The sequence below is a fragment of the Thermobia domestica genome, chromosome 13, assembly GCF_964235325.1.
Source record: "Thermobia domestica chromosome 13, izTheDome1.hap1.1, whole genome shotgun sequence".
Taxonomy (NCBI): domain Eukaryota; kingdom Metazoa; phylum Arthropoda; class Insecta; order Zygentoma; family Lepismatidae; genus Thermobia; species Thermobia domestica.
In genome coordinates, this window is record NC_137466.1 from 64670612 (window position 1) to 64692538 (window position 21927).

The 21927-nt window shown below is 35.8% G+C and overlaps 1 protein-coding gene across 1 annotated transcript in view; it reads left to right on the plus strand.

Moving 5' to 3' along the window:
- Positions 1 to 21927, plus strand: part of enc (R3H domain containing protein encore) — a gene marked incomplete at its 5' end in the record, with an annotated part of 313145 nt that overhangs the window by 223838 nt on the left and 67380 nt on the right. Inside the window, one exon of the mRNA XM_081735830.1 lies at positions 16695 to 16928. Within this exon, the coding sequence (XP_081591956.1) occupies positions 16695 to 16928 (234 nt within the window). The remainder of the gene's footprint in view (positions 1 to 16694; positions 16929 to 21927) is intronic.

Here is a 21927-nt window from a genome sequence, read left to right on the forward strand (position 1 = left end):
AGCCATCTTAAGTGTAGAACATGGTGCGCGAAAATGCACTGTTTCACCGAACGACATGCAATATACGAGGAAGCATGAAGGATGGAGAAGGAGAACTGAACAGAAGTGACTGCAGAAGTAGGCGAGCACCTAAACACTCCCGTGTCACACAAAACAGTGAGGCGGTAACTTCAGAAAATGAATATCTATGATAATGTTATAGCAAACTACTAGTGACAGACCGCTCAAAAACGACGTGCATGGTGCGCCGATCAAAAAATTTTGGAGTGTCATTTGGTCGGACCAGTCGACTTGAACGCTCTCGGAACTATTAAACGCGTGTTTGTATGGCGAACACTGCACCAAGCACATGATGAGAAGTCCCTCTTCCTGACAGTCAAGCATAAAGTGACTATTATGATCTGGTTGCTATATCGTAGTATTCGACAACCCTCCTTGTCACATTGTACGGTTGGGCCACAGCAAAAGCATACCAAGTAGTCTTGGGCAACCATATGTACCCAACGTGGTGCAAACATTATTTCCGGACGGCTTTGTCATATTCAAGGATAATACCTCCATCTAAATTTCTAACCCTTCGGAAGGAACTAGAGAAGCTAGATGGTCGTTGAAACATGAAATCGGGCAACCGAAGTACAAGGAACAAGACAAATATCAGGAAGCCTAAAAAATTATTGATATTTAACCTTTTGCGCATGAAATGACATTAATGTCGTAAATATTAAGACTATATGATTTGCAGTAGGTCAGACCTAACACTATTTGACAACTGACTTTGAAACTAGTAAATGTGCAAGAAGTGGTGAAATTCTTACACTCAGGTAATGTATTTTGCCATGAAGATGAGTGAACTTCCTTCAAAACTGCGTTACAATTTACAACTTTATTTCGATAAAGGTGCAAATGCTGCACAGACACATGCAGGAACTTATACTGTTTATGCTCAAGTTACGTTATCAAAAGCAACAACGAAATATGTTCAGTCGCTTTCGCTCTGGAAAGTTTGATGTCGAAGATGCTCCTCACAGTGAGCAACCAAATCACAATAAATGTGGATGATATTCTGGCAGAAGTCGAGAAAGACCGGTATGTAAGTAATCATGACTTCACCAATGACCTAAATAAACATGCATCACTAAACAGTGTTAAACCACATGAATACAGTTGACTACGAAAAGAGTATCGATGTATAAATGCCACATGATTGGACTCAAAAATCGGATGAGTGGCACTCCCATCGTCCAGCATTATGTTACAATGCTTCCGTCCGAAAAAGCTGCATTTTGATCTGGTCGAACGTGCGAAAAAATAGTCTAGGATTGAGAGTGATTTTTTGTTTTGTGCGTCTCTTTGTCTGTGTTTATATATCGTTGGACTTACGATTGAAGGCATAGCTTTGGACTTTCTTAGCATTGACGTTCGGACCTGATGTTTGGTGACTGCTGGTGAAAACTCTGGGAGTGCGCCTTGTAAATGTCCAATATGAAGTCTGATTCCTCCCCTTAGTCGGTGAGGCAACGGTCTCCTAAATCAGTACTTATCAGTTAAGGATGCAAGTGATCTTGTCTTATTGCAATTGTGTGCTCTTGCTTTAAACGATGACTCAGCGTGCTGACGTAGGGCGATCAGACATTGATTGCTCCTAGAACAGTGACGATGGAGTAGAGGAGATTTGGGTTATTTCATCAATGTAGCTACGCTTCGTAATTTACCCTCCTCAGGAACAGACCGTGGAGTTTACCTCCCGGTATTTAATAATCAAAAATTGATCCGCTGATACGATAGTTTAGGTAATTTGTCACCTTTTGCTATTCATAAACAACTCTTGCAAATGTCATGGATACCTTTCCCCTGATCATATTAAGAAATCATGCAATGACATTTTATTAGTGCATATTATAACCGACATACAGTCTGAATTGTTGAACTTGACGTCGTTGGGACCTGCCCCTATCTGAGTCGAAGCCCACCGTCAACTGAACACTAGTAGAAGCGTCATTACTTGCTTTGATCTTCAAAATGTCAGCGAATAGCAGTTAAAAGAAAACCTCCACGGCCAGCATATAATGATGTTAAGCAGATTCAGAATAAAACTAAATAGCATTCTTACGCCTACCCCTTCCTCTATTCTTACATGCGGTGGTTCTGAGCTTCCATCAGCTGTGCTCCACGATCAGCATGTAATTGATATTAAATGGATTCAGAAAAAAGCGATGGCATTCTTACGGCTACCCCATCATCTATTCTTACCTTTGTTGTTCCCGAGCTTCTATAATCTGAGAGAGCAACTTACTATGTTCTCAAGATACGACCGTATATTCCATTGCCATTATATTCCTTTGTTTTAAATGCCAATATTATGGCCACACTACAGAGTTTTGTCCCTGGCTTCGAACTCGTATGTGGTAACTGTGGTCCTTAGACGCAAAGAAATAAGTCAGTATCTGCTGAAATCTAGTAATTAGCAGGAAGATGGCTGCAGACATTCCAACACAAGGAGCTATACTTTAAATGTTAACCTGCTTACATTGTACTGTAATCAATATAGGTATGTTGTGTACTAGAATATTACAAGACTTACGACTGAGCCTTGTATACTGACAGAAAATAAGCGAAGGGTTTGCCGTATATAAAGTTCGCAAATAATCCTTTACATAATATCGTAAGAATCACCAACAAAACCATTAATTTGACATATTAGAAAGGACTCTTGCTGGGTACTCATGTTGCAGAGCCATGGTTACCCATCATCTATAGTCTTCCAAGAATCTATAATTAAGTTTGTGAGGTCTTTTATATGAAGACAGCGCCATCTTTCGTGCAAGTTGGTAGAGTGGATTATATTTTTTTTTTTTTTTTCAGTGAGTTAAATATTACTGTCACGCACTATGGGGGGAAAAACTGTTGAAGTAAGCTAATTTGTATTGTAAATTAGTCAGTGTGAACTGTCAAAATAGCCTCAATAGATGTGGCTGATATTTACCTTACTATACTAAAATTAGTCTTCGAATACATAACAGCTGTCTTATACATAAAGAAGTTAAACTCTGTCAAGATGTATGAGATATTGAAGTTGCTCGCACGTTGTATATCATACAACATTTTTTTCCCCTTTGAGGACTGTGTATTTCATCAAGGAGAGATTATTAATTGTTTCAGTTTTTCGCTAACCTAGTTCTTCACACATTCAATAGTAAAAGAATCCTAACTTACAGGTGCTATACTCTACTATCGTTATATAGATAACGCAATGTTTCTCTACAAAAAGGATTCACTTGTGAAACTGCTAATTATTAAATTAAATGAAATTCTTCCTGGCATGAAACGTACTGTTGAACATAAGCTACAAGGATAAAAACTTACCTACTGAATTCTTAACATTATGGGACATGATGAGTGTATCATCAGTAATCACATAAGTCTGTTGCAGGTACTTAGTGTATTAATAGGTCCGCACATTCAACAGTTACCAAATAAAATATACAGGAATTTTTCTTGGAAATATAAGACTTTTTTTCATTGAAATCTGACTTAAGGAAATATATTAAGGATTAGTAGTTTGAGTAGATATCCTGTATCTACTATATTAAATTAGATAATCATGTAAAATGGAATTTGACTTGAAGTGCGCGAAACCGGGACAATAGTGAAGAAATGAGTTGTGCTGCGTATACTCCCAATATTAACAACTGCATTGAATAAGACATTTTTCACTGTGTGGCTTACGCGTTGTATTCATTCCTCCCTCGTCCTCCCCTTCCAAATGAACCAAAGTTATCGATTTTAAGGGTAAAGACATTTCGAAGATACGTCGCGATCGAGGTCGAGGTTTAAGTCGCTGTCGCTCTGTCGTCGTCTAAATCTAGCTGGATGAAGGGCACACATAGTGAAGAGGTCTCATCCTCGCTGCAAGTTCTCAGTTGAGGAGAGACATTATTGTGACGCATTTGAAATTATTCCGTCAGTGCATAAAAATCACTGCGAAACTACATTTTGAAATTGAAAGGACCAAACAGTTTATAAATAGGGGTGGAGCGAGACGAGACATGAGAAATGCAAAAGTCTCCTTTCTTGTTTCCCAAAAGTATTGTCATCCGTTGTCCATCTCTATCAATAAATCGAAGACTTTTACCCTTTTTCAATTTTTTATGAATAAATGCCCACTTTCAGCACTCAGACGAGAAATCATTTATTATTATTATTATTATTAATCTCGGAATTGGGAGGAGGGGTGAGGTTTTTAAGCATAAAAATGATTAACAGTAGCTTCTTTTTTCTTTAGAAATTCCGGAATTGAGACACTTCAACCCTAAAACCCCCTCCCAGTAACCACCACTGTCTTATAATAATAAGCTACATTATAATTCTCAAATATGAATAACTTATCTGACATTCCCATTTGAGTTACTGTTCGCTTTCATTCTCTGTTTAAAGCGTGCCTGTTATGTTGTTTGTGTCTCCTATCCCATATTGCTGGAACATTCTTCATTAGTTCTACTAATATGTCTTTCATAATCAAATTTAAAGTGCAGCCTCTGCAGACGAAATTCTGAACAAATGAAGATTTTATTCCGTGCAACTCTTAAGAGTGAACCAAGGAAAACACGAGCCAAACCGATGCTTCCACTGAACATCGATGTGAAAATAAACTCGATTGTTTATCATCGCGACTACTAATTCACCATCGCGGTCGACTTCTAGGTCGCGATGTAGCATACGTCTCCGGCATGCGCTTACCCATTCGAACCAATGTGTTCGTGCGGTTATCGTGGTAGCGTCCGCGACTGAAACCTCGACCTCAATCGCGAGGTATCTTCAGTATGTCTTTACCCTAAGAGTTACAAACACTGATCCGAATATGCAGCAAGAACTAATTTTTGAACTTGGACTGTGTAATATTGGTCTTTTGAGGCAAACATTTCCTAAGTTCAACTTCGAGTATCTTCGGGAAACAGCAAACCAAAGATGATAGGTTCGAACCCACAATCCAACATTCACAATCGAAAACATTCTGTAAATCTATATTTTCCTCTTTTAAGTGTAATAAGATATGTTGATCCATTATTAACTGTACTGTAGAAACAATTCATCATTGTAATACTTAAAGATAAAGTATTTCGAAATTATGTATACACGGGGGCACATGGTAGTTGCCTCAATCTAGCTATAATCAATGCCCGCAATTTCCTTCGTGTAGTTCAAACCGATTTTCCTGCAAGCTGTTACACAACGACAATTAGTCTAGTTGTCTACGTGTCGAACTGCTGAGCCAAAGGACTAGGGATCGAATCTCTGAGATGGACTAAATTTTTATTACTTGCAGAATTATACATTTCACCCATAATAAAATGAGCACTAAAACTGTTTCCGTGGAAAAGTAAGAAATTATTTCAAGTTAAACTTGTGAGCAGTGAAGCAAAACGAATTGGGCTCATGGTTGTCCGAATACCTGACGATTTGAATAAATCATACGACACGCCTTTAGTATGAAGTTAAAAAGCTTTCTGATACGTATAAAGAAATCTCACTGACCTAAATTCCATTACGAAATAGGACCTACCAGAAGCTTCAACACCACGTCTGCGTCACTTCGGTGAACGCTGTATCGAAACTTCCGATATAAATTTCACTCACTTGACGTCTAGTCAGTCGACCGTACTTGGTTTGTTAGCTAACTATATTGAAGGGGTATAAACGAACAATATGCAAAATCCATTTTTCAATTTTGTCAGGAAACGAAGAAAATGTGACGCCCTTATGTTTCAGAATTGTTGGACTTTTTTTTTATTGGGGGGGGGGGTTAGATTTCACTCATCTGCTGTAAGTAGTGACTACTGCTGTTAACCATTGCTTCCTTTCATTTTTTCATTTACACATCCTATCCTCTTTCAAGTTCGGTTCCACATGCCATTCCATTTAGTATCATATATTCTGTTCGATTACATTCTGTTCGATAATATGTCCAAATTAACAAAACGGTTCTCTTGCTTTCTTTCTAATAATGATGATTTAGATTTCAAGAGAGTTAATTTTAAATAAACTTGCAACCAATTTGTTAATTACTACGAGCATTGAGTTCTTCCTCATTGTGTGTTTATATATATTCTTCAGTGTTTTCATTCTAATAATAATAAATGTTTATGCCACAATTAAATATAATTGCAGTATACGAAGGTTAACTGGGTAATAAAGCAGTTCAAGCCAATATCTTACTTCAATCTGTATCGTAGATTACAATTATCCTTAAAATAAATTGAATATTCGCATCCAAAATTTATTTTATCTAGTTAGTTTGGATAGGGATGCGCAGGAAACAAGATTTGAGGCCGTCTCGTCTCGACAATATGCTGTAAAAGTGATGTCTCGGCTCAACAAATGTATATTTTTGTATTGGAAGAGCTGTGTCTCGACTCGAATTTTGTCAGGAAAATTCGGTCTCGACTCTGCGCATCCCTAAGGATGGACAGTTTGTAGCGCCGAGTATTCCGAAGCTGGCGGGGTAACCAATTACACCATTACGCAACATCTATTTCAGATACAACCATTATTATACACTTCATTTTCACAAGCTGCTTCTTATAACTATATCGATTTCCTACTTAAATTCACTTATAGATAATTGTTTCTTATGCAGCAGCTAATATTCATGCTATACAGTATAAAACAAGTACACATTCAATGTAAATAAATACAAATGTAAGATATTACAGATTACTGGCATTGCGATTTAATCCGATTTTAAGCAGTACATATTTTCTAAATAATTGTTCAAATTGCTTTATAAGAATCCAGATTGAGGCATCCTAAGTTTCTGTAATGCAAAAAAATACAAGCATATATATAGGTGTATTTTAGGGGACTTCTGAGTTTGTCCCCCCCCCCCCCCGGAATTTTATGTTTATTCAAATTAAGTATTGTGAAGTGAATGAAATATCTTGTAGAATGTTCACATTTCCAAGAATGAAGTTAGCAAATCCCCCGAAATAAATATATAAATATATAAATTATATAAATTATATATATATATATATATAAATTATATAAATTATATATATATATATATATAAATTATATAAATTATATATATATATATATATATATATATATATATATATATATATATATATATATATATATATATAATATGAATAATTTTCATTTTAGGTATTCAACTGTGTTCACATTTCTCATTTTAGCGTTTTCGTATATAAATTATGGACATGACGGGCTAGTAAATGTAACAGGGATTTGAAAAGTGACAGTTCGTCGGATAATGTGTTTCCAATCACTTCACAGTAGAAATTTATATTTATAAAAAAGTTCTCATATATTTTTAAAAAAAAGTAAAAAATAAAAACGAACACTCTGCACGGAGGCTCGAACCGTCGCCCTTCGTTTCAGAAAGGTCAGTAGCAGTACTAAACCCGCTTGACCACAGACGCAACTTACAAGAAGTTGTTATAATATTGATAATAGAATCGCTCCAAGCACAGGTTCCTACTTAGAGGTTTGAATATCCATTTTCTGTTGTTTTCAGCAATTTCTACTTAAGTTAATGGTTGATTTTGCATATTGGAACTGTGCATGAGGTGTGCAATCAATATTAATTTCAAAAATAAGTAGTTTCATTTTGTTTTTACATTTTCACATCGCTCGGATGACAGTACGGTTTGCAGCTAGTGTCTATATAAAGAACGGCGGGAACATGTAATTCCCTGTGCATAGATCTGCGGGAATTGTGACGGATCTAGACTCACTTTTCCGGACTTAGTTTCTGAACGAGTTTCCAGCTTTTTGTGAACAGGTGTGTACCATAGCATGACCGAGTTTTCTAGAATACTACTGGTACTAGAAGTTATTGGTTATTGGCTGGATGCGGAATCCATATTTTTGTTTCTATACGTCCCTTCTCCCTACTGCTGATGACTAGATATAAGATGATGCCTCCGTATTGTTCAGACATATAGGGGAAGGGGGAGCAAAACTATCTTGGACCAGGGGCGTAAAATACCTAAATATGATCCTAATTGTAGATGTTGATGAAATTGCTAATAATAGTTCTACATTCTTATTTATTTATTTATTTATTTTTCATTAGCAAGATAAAGAACAGCCATTTCGACAGACTTAAAACAACGATGATATAATAATAATAATAATAATAATAATAATAATGTTTAAAATACGTTTGTTGGAAGCAAACAGCATTACAGCCACAAGTGCTCCAAAGAAAAAAAATGTTTTTACAAGCATAGGGCGCATGCAAATAGAATTAACTACATACAACTGATTATACAAAAATAGATGAAATGTATAAAATATTAGTTCAGAAAAATAACATAAAAACATGCAGTATCGGTTACAAACTGGGAAATACAAAAATAACAATAGTAAAAAAAAAAAAAAAAAAACATAATTAACATGCATATAGAAAAGGTATACCATATAGGATAAGTACAAAGTATAAAATTCTAAAATAGATTATTATTTACCATGTAGTTGTAACAGTTTACAAAATATTGAAATAAAAAAAAAGTTCAAAAAGACAGTATGTAGCTGCTATTACAAATTAAAAAATTTCTAAGTTACACATCAAGTAATACACTGATTCATAAGGCTAGTAATAATGACGAAGATAAAATAAGCATAAAAATTACATATGACACAAATTTAAAAATCCATGACCAATTTTTTTTTTTTTTAAGTGCAGTATACGTAGTAAAGAAGGAATTAAGCATAGAAGAAAAGATAATAGAAAAATAAAAGACGAGAGAATAACAGTAATAATAATAATAATAATAATAATAATAATATAATAATAATAATAATAATAACTAACAAAACACTCAAGGATCTTTCAAATGGCACCTTACAAACTATACAAAATGACCTCCAGAAATATAATAAAAATAAGAAACAAACATGTATATCTATTCAGAGTTAAAAAGGTTCTTACAATTTGGTTTAAAAAAAATACAATATATACATATAAAACAAATCCATACAGTATTTAGTGAAAATACAAAACAAAATTAAGACAATGAGTTGCAAGGCTAAAAATACTTAGACATTTCATACTTTGTTTAAAAAATTAAAAAAATAATTCACACACCTTCTTGAAACTCTTATGAAACAAATCAAGAACCGGATAAAAGTTTTTAGCTGTTTCTATACTTTTACAGGGTTGCCACAGACCTGGAAAATTATGGAATTTGAAAGTGGTCAGGGAAAATCATGGAATCAAGGTCAAAAGAGATGAAAGTCATGGAAAATTGTATAAAGACGTATGTTTAAAATTATTTTGCTGTGTTAATAGTTTTTGTTTGTGTGACAATAATAAGTCGTCTTGAAATTACAACATATGAACAATCCAGTGGTGACAGAAGAAATAATAGAGCAAATGTTCTTAAGAGACTCTTCAATTTAAGCAGAATAAGTGGAAGTGTTGCAGAGAAGGCAGTGTTCTCTATCATGATACAGTGTTTGCTTCCACATTCTTATGTATTGCTTGTCCAGTATGATAAGTCGATTCTTCACAATCTGTAAAAAAATTAACTTTGACGTGAACAGGATTTGAACCTACGTTCTATAACTGTATTATTCATAAGGCCATTACGTTACCCCTACACTATAATGCCATCTGAAATTACAAGCCAAATATTACTTACTTTAGCCCTGATCTTTGGAACGAACCAAAGTACACAACGAAATTGACTTATTCGACGGCCTAGAAAGAAATTAGTGCCCACTAATAAAGGAAAAAAACACAATCGAGGAAAAGAGAGAAATAAAACATATTTTACAATAATTTCGCCATGCAAGTTCAAAAGTACGAAAATAATAACCTATATTATAATATTGAAAGTATCTATGTTTGTGACTTCTAATCTCTTGAACCACCCGACCGATCTGGATTCAATTTTCAACATAGATGAAGTTCGGGCGTAAGATGGTATTTATCTATTTACTTTGACGATATAACTTAGGGTTGAGGGGAGGGAGGGGTTAAAAAGAATAAATAAAACATGGTAATTCGTGAAACAAAGGATCAATCACGATAAAATTTTTAACATAGGTGAGGTTCGGGCCTGAGATGATTTTCATCGTTTCACTTGGGAGAGGGAGATATATAAAACTTAATGACTTAAAAGTGATTGTGAAGAATCGACTTCTTATACTGAACAAGCAATACATAAGAATGTGGAAGCAAACGCCTGTATCAAGATAGAGACGATTTACGAATGTTCGTTGGGAAAGGAAATTACCAGGACATTCTAAAGACATCATTGATCTGCAGTGTAAAATTTTCGTGTCATCGTTCTCAAAGAAACACAACACCATTTGTTACACAAAGTTTGGCTAAAGCAATCGGTGGTGTAGTGGTAACGTGCCTGACTTCCAAATGGAAAATCTTGGTTCGATTCTCCATCAGGTATGATTTTTTTCGCATAAAATAATGGCTGCAGAGATTTATCTTCTGATGGAGAACTTACAAGGCATCACTGGCGATAGTTCGAGTAAACAGTGTGTGCGTTCTACATCATACCCTGCAATGATGTTTCATATTTATATTCGTCCCCCTTTCTCTCTCTTGACGTTTCCCTATCCTGTCTTTGCATCTTTCACTTCTCTTCCTCTCTCCTCTCACACACATGCACTTCATGTTCCAAAGTTAAAACGGACCAAGAGTCCGATATACCTGGTCTGGAGAATCTCATTAACTGTTAACTTCGGCGTCGTGTTCTTCGTGCTCTGGGGATAACATCTCCAGTCCTGGTCATCTCTGACAGAAATTCTGTTTAAACGCAAGGGAATAAGTAAAATCTCGTTTTTATCCTCTGGGTTACCGAGTCTCAGCCGAATTACCGGATCACTACGGATTTGAATCCTCGACCCAGTGGTGGTCTATAACCTAACGAACATCATCCGATTGACACGATGATCCGTTTGAGCTTTTAGCGTATTCATTCTATCTGTGCAAATTACGTTATATCCCGAGGAGATGAAATCAGTGCTGGATGTTCGGAACAGATAAATCTTTGGAAAAGACTAGAAAATGGTAACCTCTTTGGTTATTTGAAAACAAAATTTTATTTATACTAGTTCGACACAAAATTTGTTCCCATGCTATAATTCAATTTTTTTTTTTTTTTTTTTTTCACGTTGAAATTTGAAACATGCTACATCTATGAGGAACATGAACTTTTCTTTTCCAGCATTTGTTACTTTTCATTACGATACACTTTGAACTTTTAATATAAGGTATTTCTGATAGAAATTTAGCAGTAAAATAGAACTTTTCTTTTCTTTTAGTTTTTTTTGCTTTTTTTTTTCAGTTTGCATTAGTAGTCTGAAATAGAGGATATGACCAACGCTATCTACTGGGTTTATTAGAATGTATTTTGGAACAGTACGTCCAATGAAAATCTACCGAATTTGCAATCGAACCACGCGGAAACAAAGCGTGTGTGTTAAACTTCCGACATTATCCCAGATGTGTCTCTGAGATCTAAAGTTCTACTTGAAATTGAGTATGTTATTCATTATGAAAGGGACAAAATGAATGTTTAAAGCATCCTCTATGTATTCGAATAGTTCTGAAAAAATATGTAAAAACAAACAGTATTTCTACATTACTGTTGGATTTCTGGAAACGGAACTTGATAGTGTTAGGTTGTTTTCTTTCTACGTTTGAATTCCAGTTTTATCTGTTCTCCCTTTTCTTTTTCTTCCTCTCTCCTCTTCTCTCTCTCTGTCTCGTTTCTGAATCTCTGTGTAATAGACATCCATTAGTTTCAATTTTTCATTGTGTGTGTTTCAGTTTCTCCCTACATCAACCTATGAATCTTGTTTCGTCTCGATTTTATTATTTCATTTTGTCGAAACTAATACATGTGTAGTTTGAAATAAAAATTGCGCTTATGTTGTTAGCTAATTTTAGTATAGGAGAGAAGAAAGGAGAGAGAGGGGGGGGTCTGTTTACCTGACACGATTATGGGATAAGAAGATATATATTGGGTGGCCTAACTGCACGGCGTTAGCTGTCGCTTTTTTTTTTTTTTTTTTTTTTTTTTTTTTTTTTAATGCGGAGTGTACAAGTCACTTCAGTTACATTAAGTTGTTTTACAATACTCTCAACTTCTTTTACCTCAACTGAGGGGTTGAACCTAGTTACAAATAATGTTTTTTTTTGTTTTTTTTTTTTCTTAAATTAGTAACCAAATTTGAATTATTTGATCCACTACCTACTTTTAGTTTCCTCTGTTCCTTTCTTAAATTTGATTTATCTTGTACTGTTTTAGTTGATTCACTTTGTATACGTTTTTTATTTCTTACAATTACCTGAGTTCAAGTTTGAGGGAGACCTTCATCCTTGTTACCTTCATTACTTATTGCTAATGCAGGGAATTGATTTTTATCGTTTACATCTAATACAGATTCATCATTCGTTTCAGATAAAATTGTTTCACTTCCAACTTGTTTCTTTACTAGTAACAACTTTAATTCAAAGTTCTCTTTTTTCAAAAGATCAAGCTCCTCCTCTATTATGCCAAATTCATGTTGTAATTCTAGTCTTATTCTGTTTATACTCTGTTCAAACAACTTAAATATGGATTCAAGATAAGTAAATGATCCTTTACATCTAGAACACAAATAATTTTCTTTCGTTTGCACATTTTCTAAATAATCAGTTGATTTACCCAGAGTTGAACCTCCGGCCACGCCAGGAGAACGATCTTGGCCAGTTTTCAATTTCAGAACACAAATATTACACTTGGAATCATTTATATGAACATTGTTTCTATCATTATATTGTTCAAAACAAGATAAATGACTTTTGCTCGAACGTAAAATACATCTTACTGTCTTCTGCCTACCATACACAGCTAAATCACATAATGGACAATTATCCGAAGAAGGTGCCATCAAACAAAAACTAAATATTAAGAAAGAACAACAAAAGCAAAGAAAAAATTCACACTCCCTGGCCAGAGTGGAGACAAATTAATGAATTCAAAAAAGACGCTTCTTGACCTGCCAGAGGATCTAAAAGAAATGAAGACCTCACGACCTTTCAGTTGTTGGCTGGAGTTAGAAAAGAAAGATGTAGAGTTCCCTTTTTAGCCACCGAGAGCCCTACTGCAGCACACAAACATTGTAGCACGACCGAACGACGTAACTACTGTGAATGGCTGACTAACAGCTCACGGTGTTATCAGCCCCAACCGGCCAAAGTTAAAAGAAAAAATCTCATTGGTCCTCTAGGAGGAAGGGACAGTCGGTCAAGATGGTAATTGCCAGAAACAAAGGAAATCCTATGATAATAGAGCGACCATGGGGCCAAAGGCCGAGAAGCGATCCACTGAATAATAATAATAATAATAATAAAATAAAGTTCGGCAAAATTAATCTACTATGAATTACAATAAATATGAAACTAAATTTATATGGAATACTAAGTTCAGGTAGATAACTAGTTTTATTTTCTCTTTGTAGCTGAAATGAAAATACGTAGAATTACTCAGAATTCATTTAATTTGATGTATTCTTGAATCTGTAGAGAGAATGACTATAAGTAGGCATGATAGGGTTGACACCCATACATGAATCCTTTCTCCCGACTAGTTCATTTTTTCCGTTGTGAAATCTTGACTTAAGTATGAAATCAATGTTTTATTGATACTTACGTGCAATAATTAACTTCCGTAACAGTATAGCTTGCGAACAATGATAATAGTCACAATAGTAAACAAAAGAATGCTTTATACTCACTGCAGTGATTATGAAAACTAAGAATGTTTTCGAGGATTACAGTACTCATCAGCTTACTTTTAAGTCGGAAAAAGGTTATAAAACTGTAAAAGAAGGATGTGGAAAAGATGAAGGGAATTAAAGGTAATTCGAAGCAACTACACAACTTCATGTAACAGAACACTATGACGTGACGTGAAATATGTAGTTGCTTCGGATTACCTTTCTCTCTCTCTCCACTTTTTTCACGTTTCTTTTAGCGATAATTATTCCCATTAATTCTGTCTTCATTTCCATTAATTCTATTCTTCCTTTCTTACCTGTGTCTTGACTGCATATTAATGCAGAAAAATCCTTAATTGATGTATTATTATGTATACCAAGATTTTATCGTACTGAAATGACATTCTTAACCAGTTTTAATGGAAATAAGTTTTAAAAGGGTTATATAATTAAAAACTAGACGTTTCGTACATGCATAGTTGGTACCAGTTAGCCCATATATTGATTGTAGGATCATAGTTATACTTCAGATGTTGTTTTGCGATCTTTATGACAAGCGATAATAGCGCGAACTGAATGATCATAGAGATAAGTTAAACTTTATTTTTCCGTGACAGGTGTGGGGAACGTTCGTGTTGAAGAATGGCACTGAAGACCGATCCGCTGTTGGGAAGGCTACATAACGGCGCTTTCCGGTACCAAATACAATTGAATCGGTGAGTAGAAAAAGAACATTATTCCAAAAATAAAGGATAACATTCCACGATAACAATTTCTCCACAACTAAATATCCAATCCCATTACGTTTTTGGAATTTTGGGAAATGAAAGGTCTTAACATACGCTACAAATCTCCCATACATATATTTTTACGTAAGCAAGGTATTTCCGGTAAGGCAGTTTTACTTTTCGTTTTTCAAAAGTAACGTGTTGGGGAATTTCTTCTTTTTCTACTCACTGATTCAATATAGTGCAATAATAAAGATCTACGCGAAACATGGATTCTCTGTACCAAAGAATGACGTGGTATGTGTTTTAAAAGGAGCAGAAAAGCCGATAAGTGTGGGCGACTCCTGTTGGCCAGAAATAAACCACCTACGTCCTGCTGCGAGCCATATACCAACTATTCGGAAAGTACAGGCTCTCAGCAGGTACATGAGAGGTATTGGAAGCTGTGTTAGAATGTTTTCGAAGACAATGTACAACATAATGGGTGATATCAATGAAAATGAGTAACTACTCCTGAGAAGTCCTGCTCGAGAATCGGAGTAACTACAACTAAAATAATCTCCTCCCTCAATCTCGTATCAATAAAGCAAGCCACTGCTCAGGTCGAGATTGCTCCAAATTTATTAACGTTTACTCACGTTTCCTCTGTGCGTAGCAGTGAGTCAATCAATAAAAGGAGTGATTCCTCATTTCTCCAATCTCCTGGGCGATCATTTCGTTGTGATTAACCTATAAGCAGTATCCTAAACGCCATGGAAGGAAGAACTTGCAACGACAGTTTAAATCAAAGTGCATTTGTGGATTTTATAAAAGAATTTTCAAAGTCACAGCTTCTAGAAAGTAAAGGAGGGAAAGCCGAAGCTTTGAAAGTAATAACAGTGAAGTGCAATGAAATGTCAACCACTGAGACATAAATTCAAAAGAAAATCTTTAATATTCGAGCGAGAATGAAACGAAAAACTGATTTAAAAAAAAAAAAGGAAAAGTAATACTGAAACCATGGGAACGAACCTATTGGAGCTGATGGATGCTGATTCGAGTCCAGCAATATCAAGATTAACACGACAAGTGAATATCACGTGTTGTCCAAGGTCTTTGTTGATTGTTTGGCTTTTAAGAATGAAATCAGGCACTGTCCCCCTTTGTTTCCTTTTTTTTTTTTTTTTTTTTTTTTTTTTTTTTTTTTTTTTTTTTTTTTTTTAAGTCCAGCCAGTCACGTCATAAAGCACGTGCATCTGATTGCGTTATTCACACCATGTGCGTCCCCTTCCTACTAACGTATTCGTCTCCAAAAATACGAGGTTTCTTCATTGCCACGTGTGTACAGTCAAGTGTTCCGATAGCACCCGGAAATGTATATTGTTCTTGCCACATATTAGCATCAATTTTCGACAACTCGATGAGTCATATAGTATGCAACAAGGAGAAATAGGTTGTCATTCTGGACGCTTATGTTTATCGTAAGACTGCAACAGACTACATTAATTTTCTACAGAGAACGTGGTGTGAAAGAATTCGAGAGATGGTACGGGAAATGTAGTGGAAGTTTTGGTTGATTTCTGTAACAGTGGAAGTTGAAGATGCGTCTTGTCGCCAAAACTGTCAAAGTAAATTTTAATTATTATCGAACTATTGTCCTGACACCAATTTATTGTAATATCATTCTTTGTCTATATGGGAAGGAGACAAATCAGGTATATTGCATCAAAACAAGCCACCTAGCCATATTCTTATTCGACAGTCCTCTGCCTTCTACAAACGACAGAAGAAATCCTTTCCTTCACCCAAATTCCAGTGGCATCTCCGAATGCCTCACCGATAGGCTTTGTGCCTTCAATTTCCTCAAACAGGCATCGGTACAGCGGAAATCCCACACCATTTATGGCCTGGGAAAGTGTGAAGAGTGTTGGTTTTTACTCTATACTGCATACCAACCTCCTCCGATGGAAACTTAGATACTGGGTATCAACTAGAATGCGGGGACAAAAATGCAGTCATCGGAGATGCTGTCATGAAATTTCCTGAATTAGGTACAACTCGAAATCGCAATTATAGATCGCAAACATCATCTGTATTTAGTTGACTATAAAGTTTACTGTTTCAACAGACTTAAAATAGCCAAACCAAAAAGTGCTAGAGGAAGTATTTTATTCTTTCCTCCTCAGGTGATATTTACTTTTGTAATAATGTTGCCATCTTCTATATTTTCAGGATAGCAATATCACAGTAACTGATCTCAGTGGTTATTTTATGGGAATGAGCCTGACTTCAGGTGCAGTTCCCGATCAAGGTGCGGGTGGAGATACAACGCAGCAGCAAGTAACCTCAACCCCTGTTCATCCAGGAGCTCCCCCTACACCTGTTGCACCACCAAATCCACAACAGACGTATGCTCCTGCGTATCCCAGTTATTGGCCCGGCCAGCCCCAAACTAGTCCAGTGCAGGTATTTTTGATTGAATTATATTGTTTACTAAAATATCTTAGCTGGTGTCATCTCGAAAGATGATAAATTTCATTTTAATTTAATCTATTTTCATATAGAACCAAAGTACGAATTTCTTCGAGGTTACTCGGCTGATCGTTATACATACGCAGCAGAAGTTAAGCAAAAACTGTAAAGTATTATTAGACTTACAATGGGTTTACAGGGCCTGTGACACATCCATAAGGTGTCTGGGACATAACAACCGATTTTGATGAAAAAAGGTGGACTAATAGGACACCTTGCAAAGGAATTTGTCGAAAAAGCTGTAGTTTCTCAGATACAGTCGATTCATTAAAGATGACATTTGTCGTGATATCTCGAGAACGGCTCCTCCGAGAACAAGCAAACTGTGCAAGCCATTGTAGATACAGGATAGCTTTAAAATGAAATTAAAACGAATTGGCTACACCTGCGCAGAATGCGCAAATAATTGTGCGCATGCGCATATCTCGAAAACGTGAAGACTGTGGTTTTTTAGTTTGAACTATATGACAAGTATAACATAATGCAAGAAAAAAACTAGACTCAAAGGTGAGCGTTTTCAAGCAATTGAGGTGAGATGATGTTGGGGTGGTCTGCCTCCGGACACCCGCCTCTAGTTACGCACTCTGTCTGGCTTCTCGGTCACAAATTTCCATTATACCTGTGTAGAAGTGATATAGTTAACGTTAATACAGAATAGACACCATATTCGGGTCGTAGTGATATCAAGTACTGTAAGTCCTCAATGTTGCACAACACAGTAACACAGTATTAAGAGAGCGTAGGGATAAACTATAAGGCCTATAGTCGCGATCTATTGAAATTAGTGGTAGGCACAAAAACATGTTTTCCGGTTTTCGGTTTTTAGGAAAACCGAAACCGGATTTTGAAGTTTCAAAAACCCGATTTTTCACCGAAACCGGTTTTAACCGAAATTGTTCGGTTTTTACCGAAACCGGTTATCCATTTTCTACAAAGCAGGTTCGGTTTTCTTCAAACCCGGTTCCGTTTTTTTAAAATTGGTTCTATTTGTGACCAGAATAGTATCGATTCCGTTTCCACAGAAATAGTTTTGTTTTCTAAAAGTTTTCACAGAAATCAGTTTTGGTGAGAAACCGAACCGGGTTTTGAAGAAAACCGAAACCGGTTTCGGTGGAAAAAACCGAACCGGTGTTGGAGAAAACGGACCCTGTTTCGGTGGAAAAACTAACCAGCTTTGAAGGAAATGAAACCGGTTTTTGGAGAAAACCGCAATGTCGGCTTTTTCGGAATTCGGTTTTTCTAGAAACTGGTTTCCGTCTTTTATAAAAACTGGATTTGCCCATCCCTAATTGGAACCAGGCTATACTTTTGTGACGAGACTGTTTCACTCAACGAGATGAGACTACCCCAAATGTCTCGTCTCATGACCACACTAACTGTATATAGGTAACCCTATGGCCTATGATTTTGCAAGTTTCTTTGAAGCATAAATGCCTGCATCACACTGACGTGTTCCAATAGACCGCTACAATAGGCCTGATAGTTTATCTTTACGCTCTCTTAATACTGTATTACTGTTGTGCTACATTGATGACTTACAGTACTTGATATCATTACGACCCGAATATGGCGACTATTAACATTAACTATATGACTTCTACACAGGTGTAATGGAAATGTGTGACTGAGAAGCCAGACGTAGTGCGTAACTAGAGGCGGGTGTCCGGAGGCAGACCACCCCATCATCATCTTACCTCAATTGCTTGAAAACGCTCACCTTTGAGTCTAGTTTTTTTCTTGCATTATGTTATATTTGTCATATAGTTCAAACTAAGCAAGAGAAAAATATATCGCAGTCTTCACGTTTTCGAGATGTGCGCATGCGCACAATTATTTGTGCATTCTGCGCAGGTGCAGCCAATTCGTTTTAATTTCATTTTAAAGCTATCCTGTATCTACTATGGCTTACAAAGTTTGCTTGATCTCGGAGGATCCGTTCTCGAGATATCACGACAAATGTCATCTTTAATGAATTGACTGTATCTCAGAAACTGCAGCTTTTTCGACAAATTCCTGTTAGTTACATTAGTTTTGCAAGGTGTCCTATTAGTCTACCCTTTTTCATCAAAATCGGTTGTTGTGTCCCAGACACCTTATGGATGTGTCACAGGCCCTTTGCGTTTTATATATATTTACTAATAAAGTAATTTCAGATACATTGAGACCAAGTAAACTCAAACAGTACTTACCTCGTTCTTTACACTGTTCCGAATTTATTAAAAAGAAACTTTATAGTAAAGTTCTTTTATTTCCTAATAGCATTGCTCCAGTGCAGGTAAGAAAGAAAGTAATAATGGAGATAAAAACTATAAAATTAATGGGAATAATTAACGTTTACAATTAGATACAATAATTCCCATTTATCTTACTTTTTCCCTTTCTTTTACGTTACGTGACAGTTTTGCTAATAAAAGCAGAGAAAACATGATGATTAGTTTTGAATATATGTATAACAGTGTAGAGAAAAGCAAGGTAAGTTCGTGTTTATTTGTAAGATAGCTCAAGTGTCTTGCGTAATCAATTGAGACTAATTTAAGAAGATAATTTGAGAAAAGTCTGTTCCTGCAGTATAAATAAAATTACATAATAAGACCTGTCAATTTCATACCCCTTGTCTAAGTACAAATCAGTATTTGAATCTAGTTGCCACAATGCTTTAACTTTATGTGCTGTGTGGTTTTAGATGTGTGTGTGTGTGTGTGTAGTTCCTATCTACGTAAACTCTTTTCTTGACTTCGAAGTGTGAACCAAATTAAGTACCGTTTGGTGTAATTAGAAAAAAACGTCTTCTTAAAATTAGAGATACAATCTCAAGACTTCTCGTAATGTGGAAGTTATTGATAAGAGACCAAATATTCACATAGTTCAATCTTTTCGACTTAGATTTTAATTCCCGTCTACTTCCCGCAAAACTTACAGCATTTGAACATGTTGCATTGACAGTTGGATCAGTTTGTAATGTAGATAACGTAAGAACCTTGTTTGTATTTATATTATCATTCTTAACGAACAGGGTCACTTCTGTTTAAGAACGCTTACTACAAAACCTCAAGGATTTTTTTCTCGACCTTATATCGTCATTTGTAATGCTGTCTGGGTTTTGAATAATCAAAAGCGGGATTTGTAAATTTCCTTCCATATTATTTCTGGGATTGCAGAAGTTTTAAATTTTAATATTTCAACTTATTATTAGACCCTGGTTTTAAAATAATAGTCTTCATATGGATTTGCGTAAAAGGGTTTAGATTAGTTTCTGAAAGTGGGATCCGCGGACCTTAATTGGTGTTTGAGGTTCTCTTACAGTAGATTTAGCATTAGAAAAAAAAAAAAAGAAATGTGTATAACACTATGAGAATCTCAAACAGGTATAGATTATACAATTTAATAAGGTAAAGATTATAAAAATTCTAATAGCTTATGCAGATGTATTATTATAAAATATTCGTGATTAACCTTCAATTAATTATCTACAAGTATTAAGGCCGATTTTACGTCTTCGCATGAGGATTATTTTGGTCCTCAATGTAACGATTTATACAAAAGACCTGTAAATCCGCACTTAAGGAATCATTAGTAAATTTCCTTCACTTAACGAAAAATAATACAGAAGGAAACATAACACAGTGCAACAGTGAAAAAACGTTTTGCGCAAAAATGAGTGTTCTTTATGTATTTCGATCTCCTGAATTCGAAAATGACACTCAAAACATCCTATCACCCACTGTTTTACCACAAATCGTATACTTTGCCATTATTGATAACACACATTGAAGTATTACATATATATATATATATATATATATATATATATATATATATATATATATATATATATATATATATAGAACGCGAATCATGCTGAAGTAGAATATAAGTTCAAAACAACAAAATATTGAAATATGCACACAGTGAACAGATGCATACAGAAAATGTGACACAAAACATGCATTAAGTTCATTCATTCCGTGCTTTCGTCTGGTTATAGCGTGGCCCCTGCTTTTCCCCTTATACGGCATTTCCTAGTGCTCACGGTGAAGCGTCCAAACGCAATCACCCATCATCCGAAGTTCCCTGGTATCGTCGTTCCATGTCCTCGATATCCTGATGGAACCTTTCACCCTGTTCCTCACTTACAGCACCCAGATTTGGAGGGAAAAAGTAAAGATGCGAATGTAAAAAAATGTAACTCCAAATTCATTGAGCATCCCAGCATTTTGAATTTCTTCAGCATGTTCTCACCTATGTCGATATAATCTGGGCTACGATTGTTTCCCAGGAAGTTTTGAACCACACACTTGAAGGCAGTCCAGGCTTCTCGCTCCACGGCATTCATTGAATGAAGGAAACCTTCATCCAACATTAGTTTGCGAGTATCGGGACCAGTAATCATACCTTCTTTCAACTTAGCATCTGACAGATTGGGGAACTTGTTACATAGATATATATGAAACAGTTGCCACACTTAGGTAATGCCATGACAAACTGCTTCATTATGCCTAATTTGATGTGCAGAGGTGGCAAGAGTATTCTCTCTCTCTCTCTCTCTCTCTCTCTCTCTCTCTCTCTCTCTCTCTCTTTCCACTAGAGGGTCACGCTTGATATGTTTGTCCCTTGGAACCAATTCCAACCTTCGGGGCCACTGTTTGTGCTCCCAATGCTTGTCACGAGCCCGACTGTCCCATTCGTAGATGAAACAAGATAATTTGGTATATCCTGATTGTTGTCCTAGAAGAATACCCAACACTTTCAAATCACCACACACCATCCAATTGTGATCTTCATAATGTATGGTGGTAAGAAGCACCTTCATGTTGCCATATGTTCCCTTCAGGTGCACAGAATGGCCAACAGGCATTGAGGCATACATATTACCATTGTGCAGCAGAACTGCCTTCAGGCTTCTTTTGGATGAGTCAACAGTCACCTGGCGCGT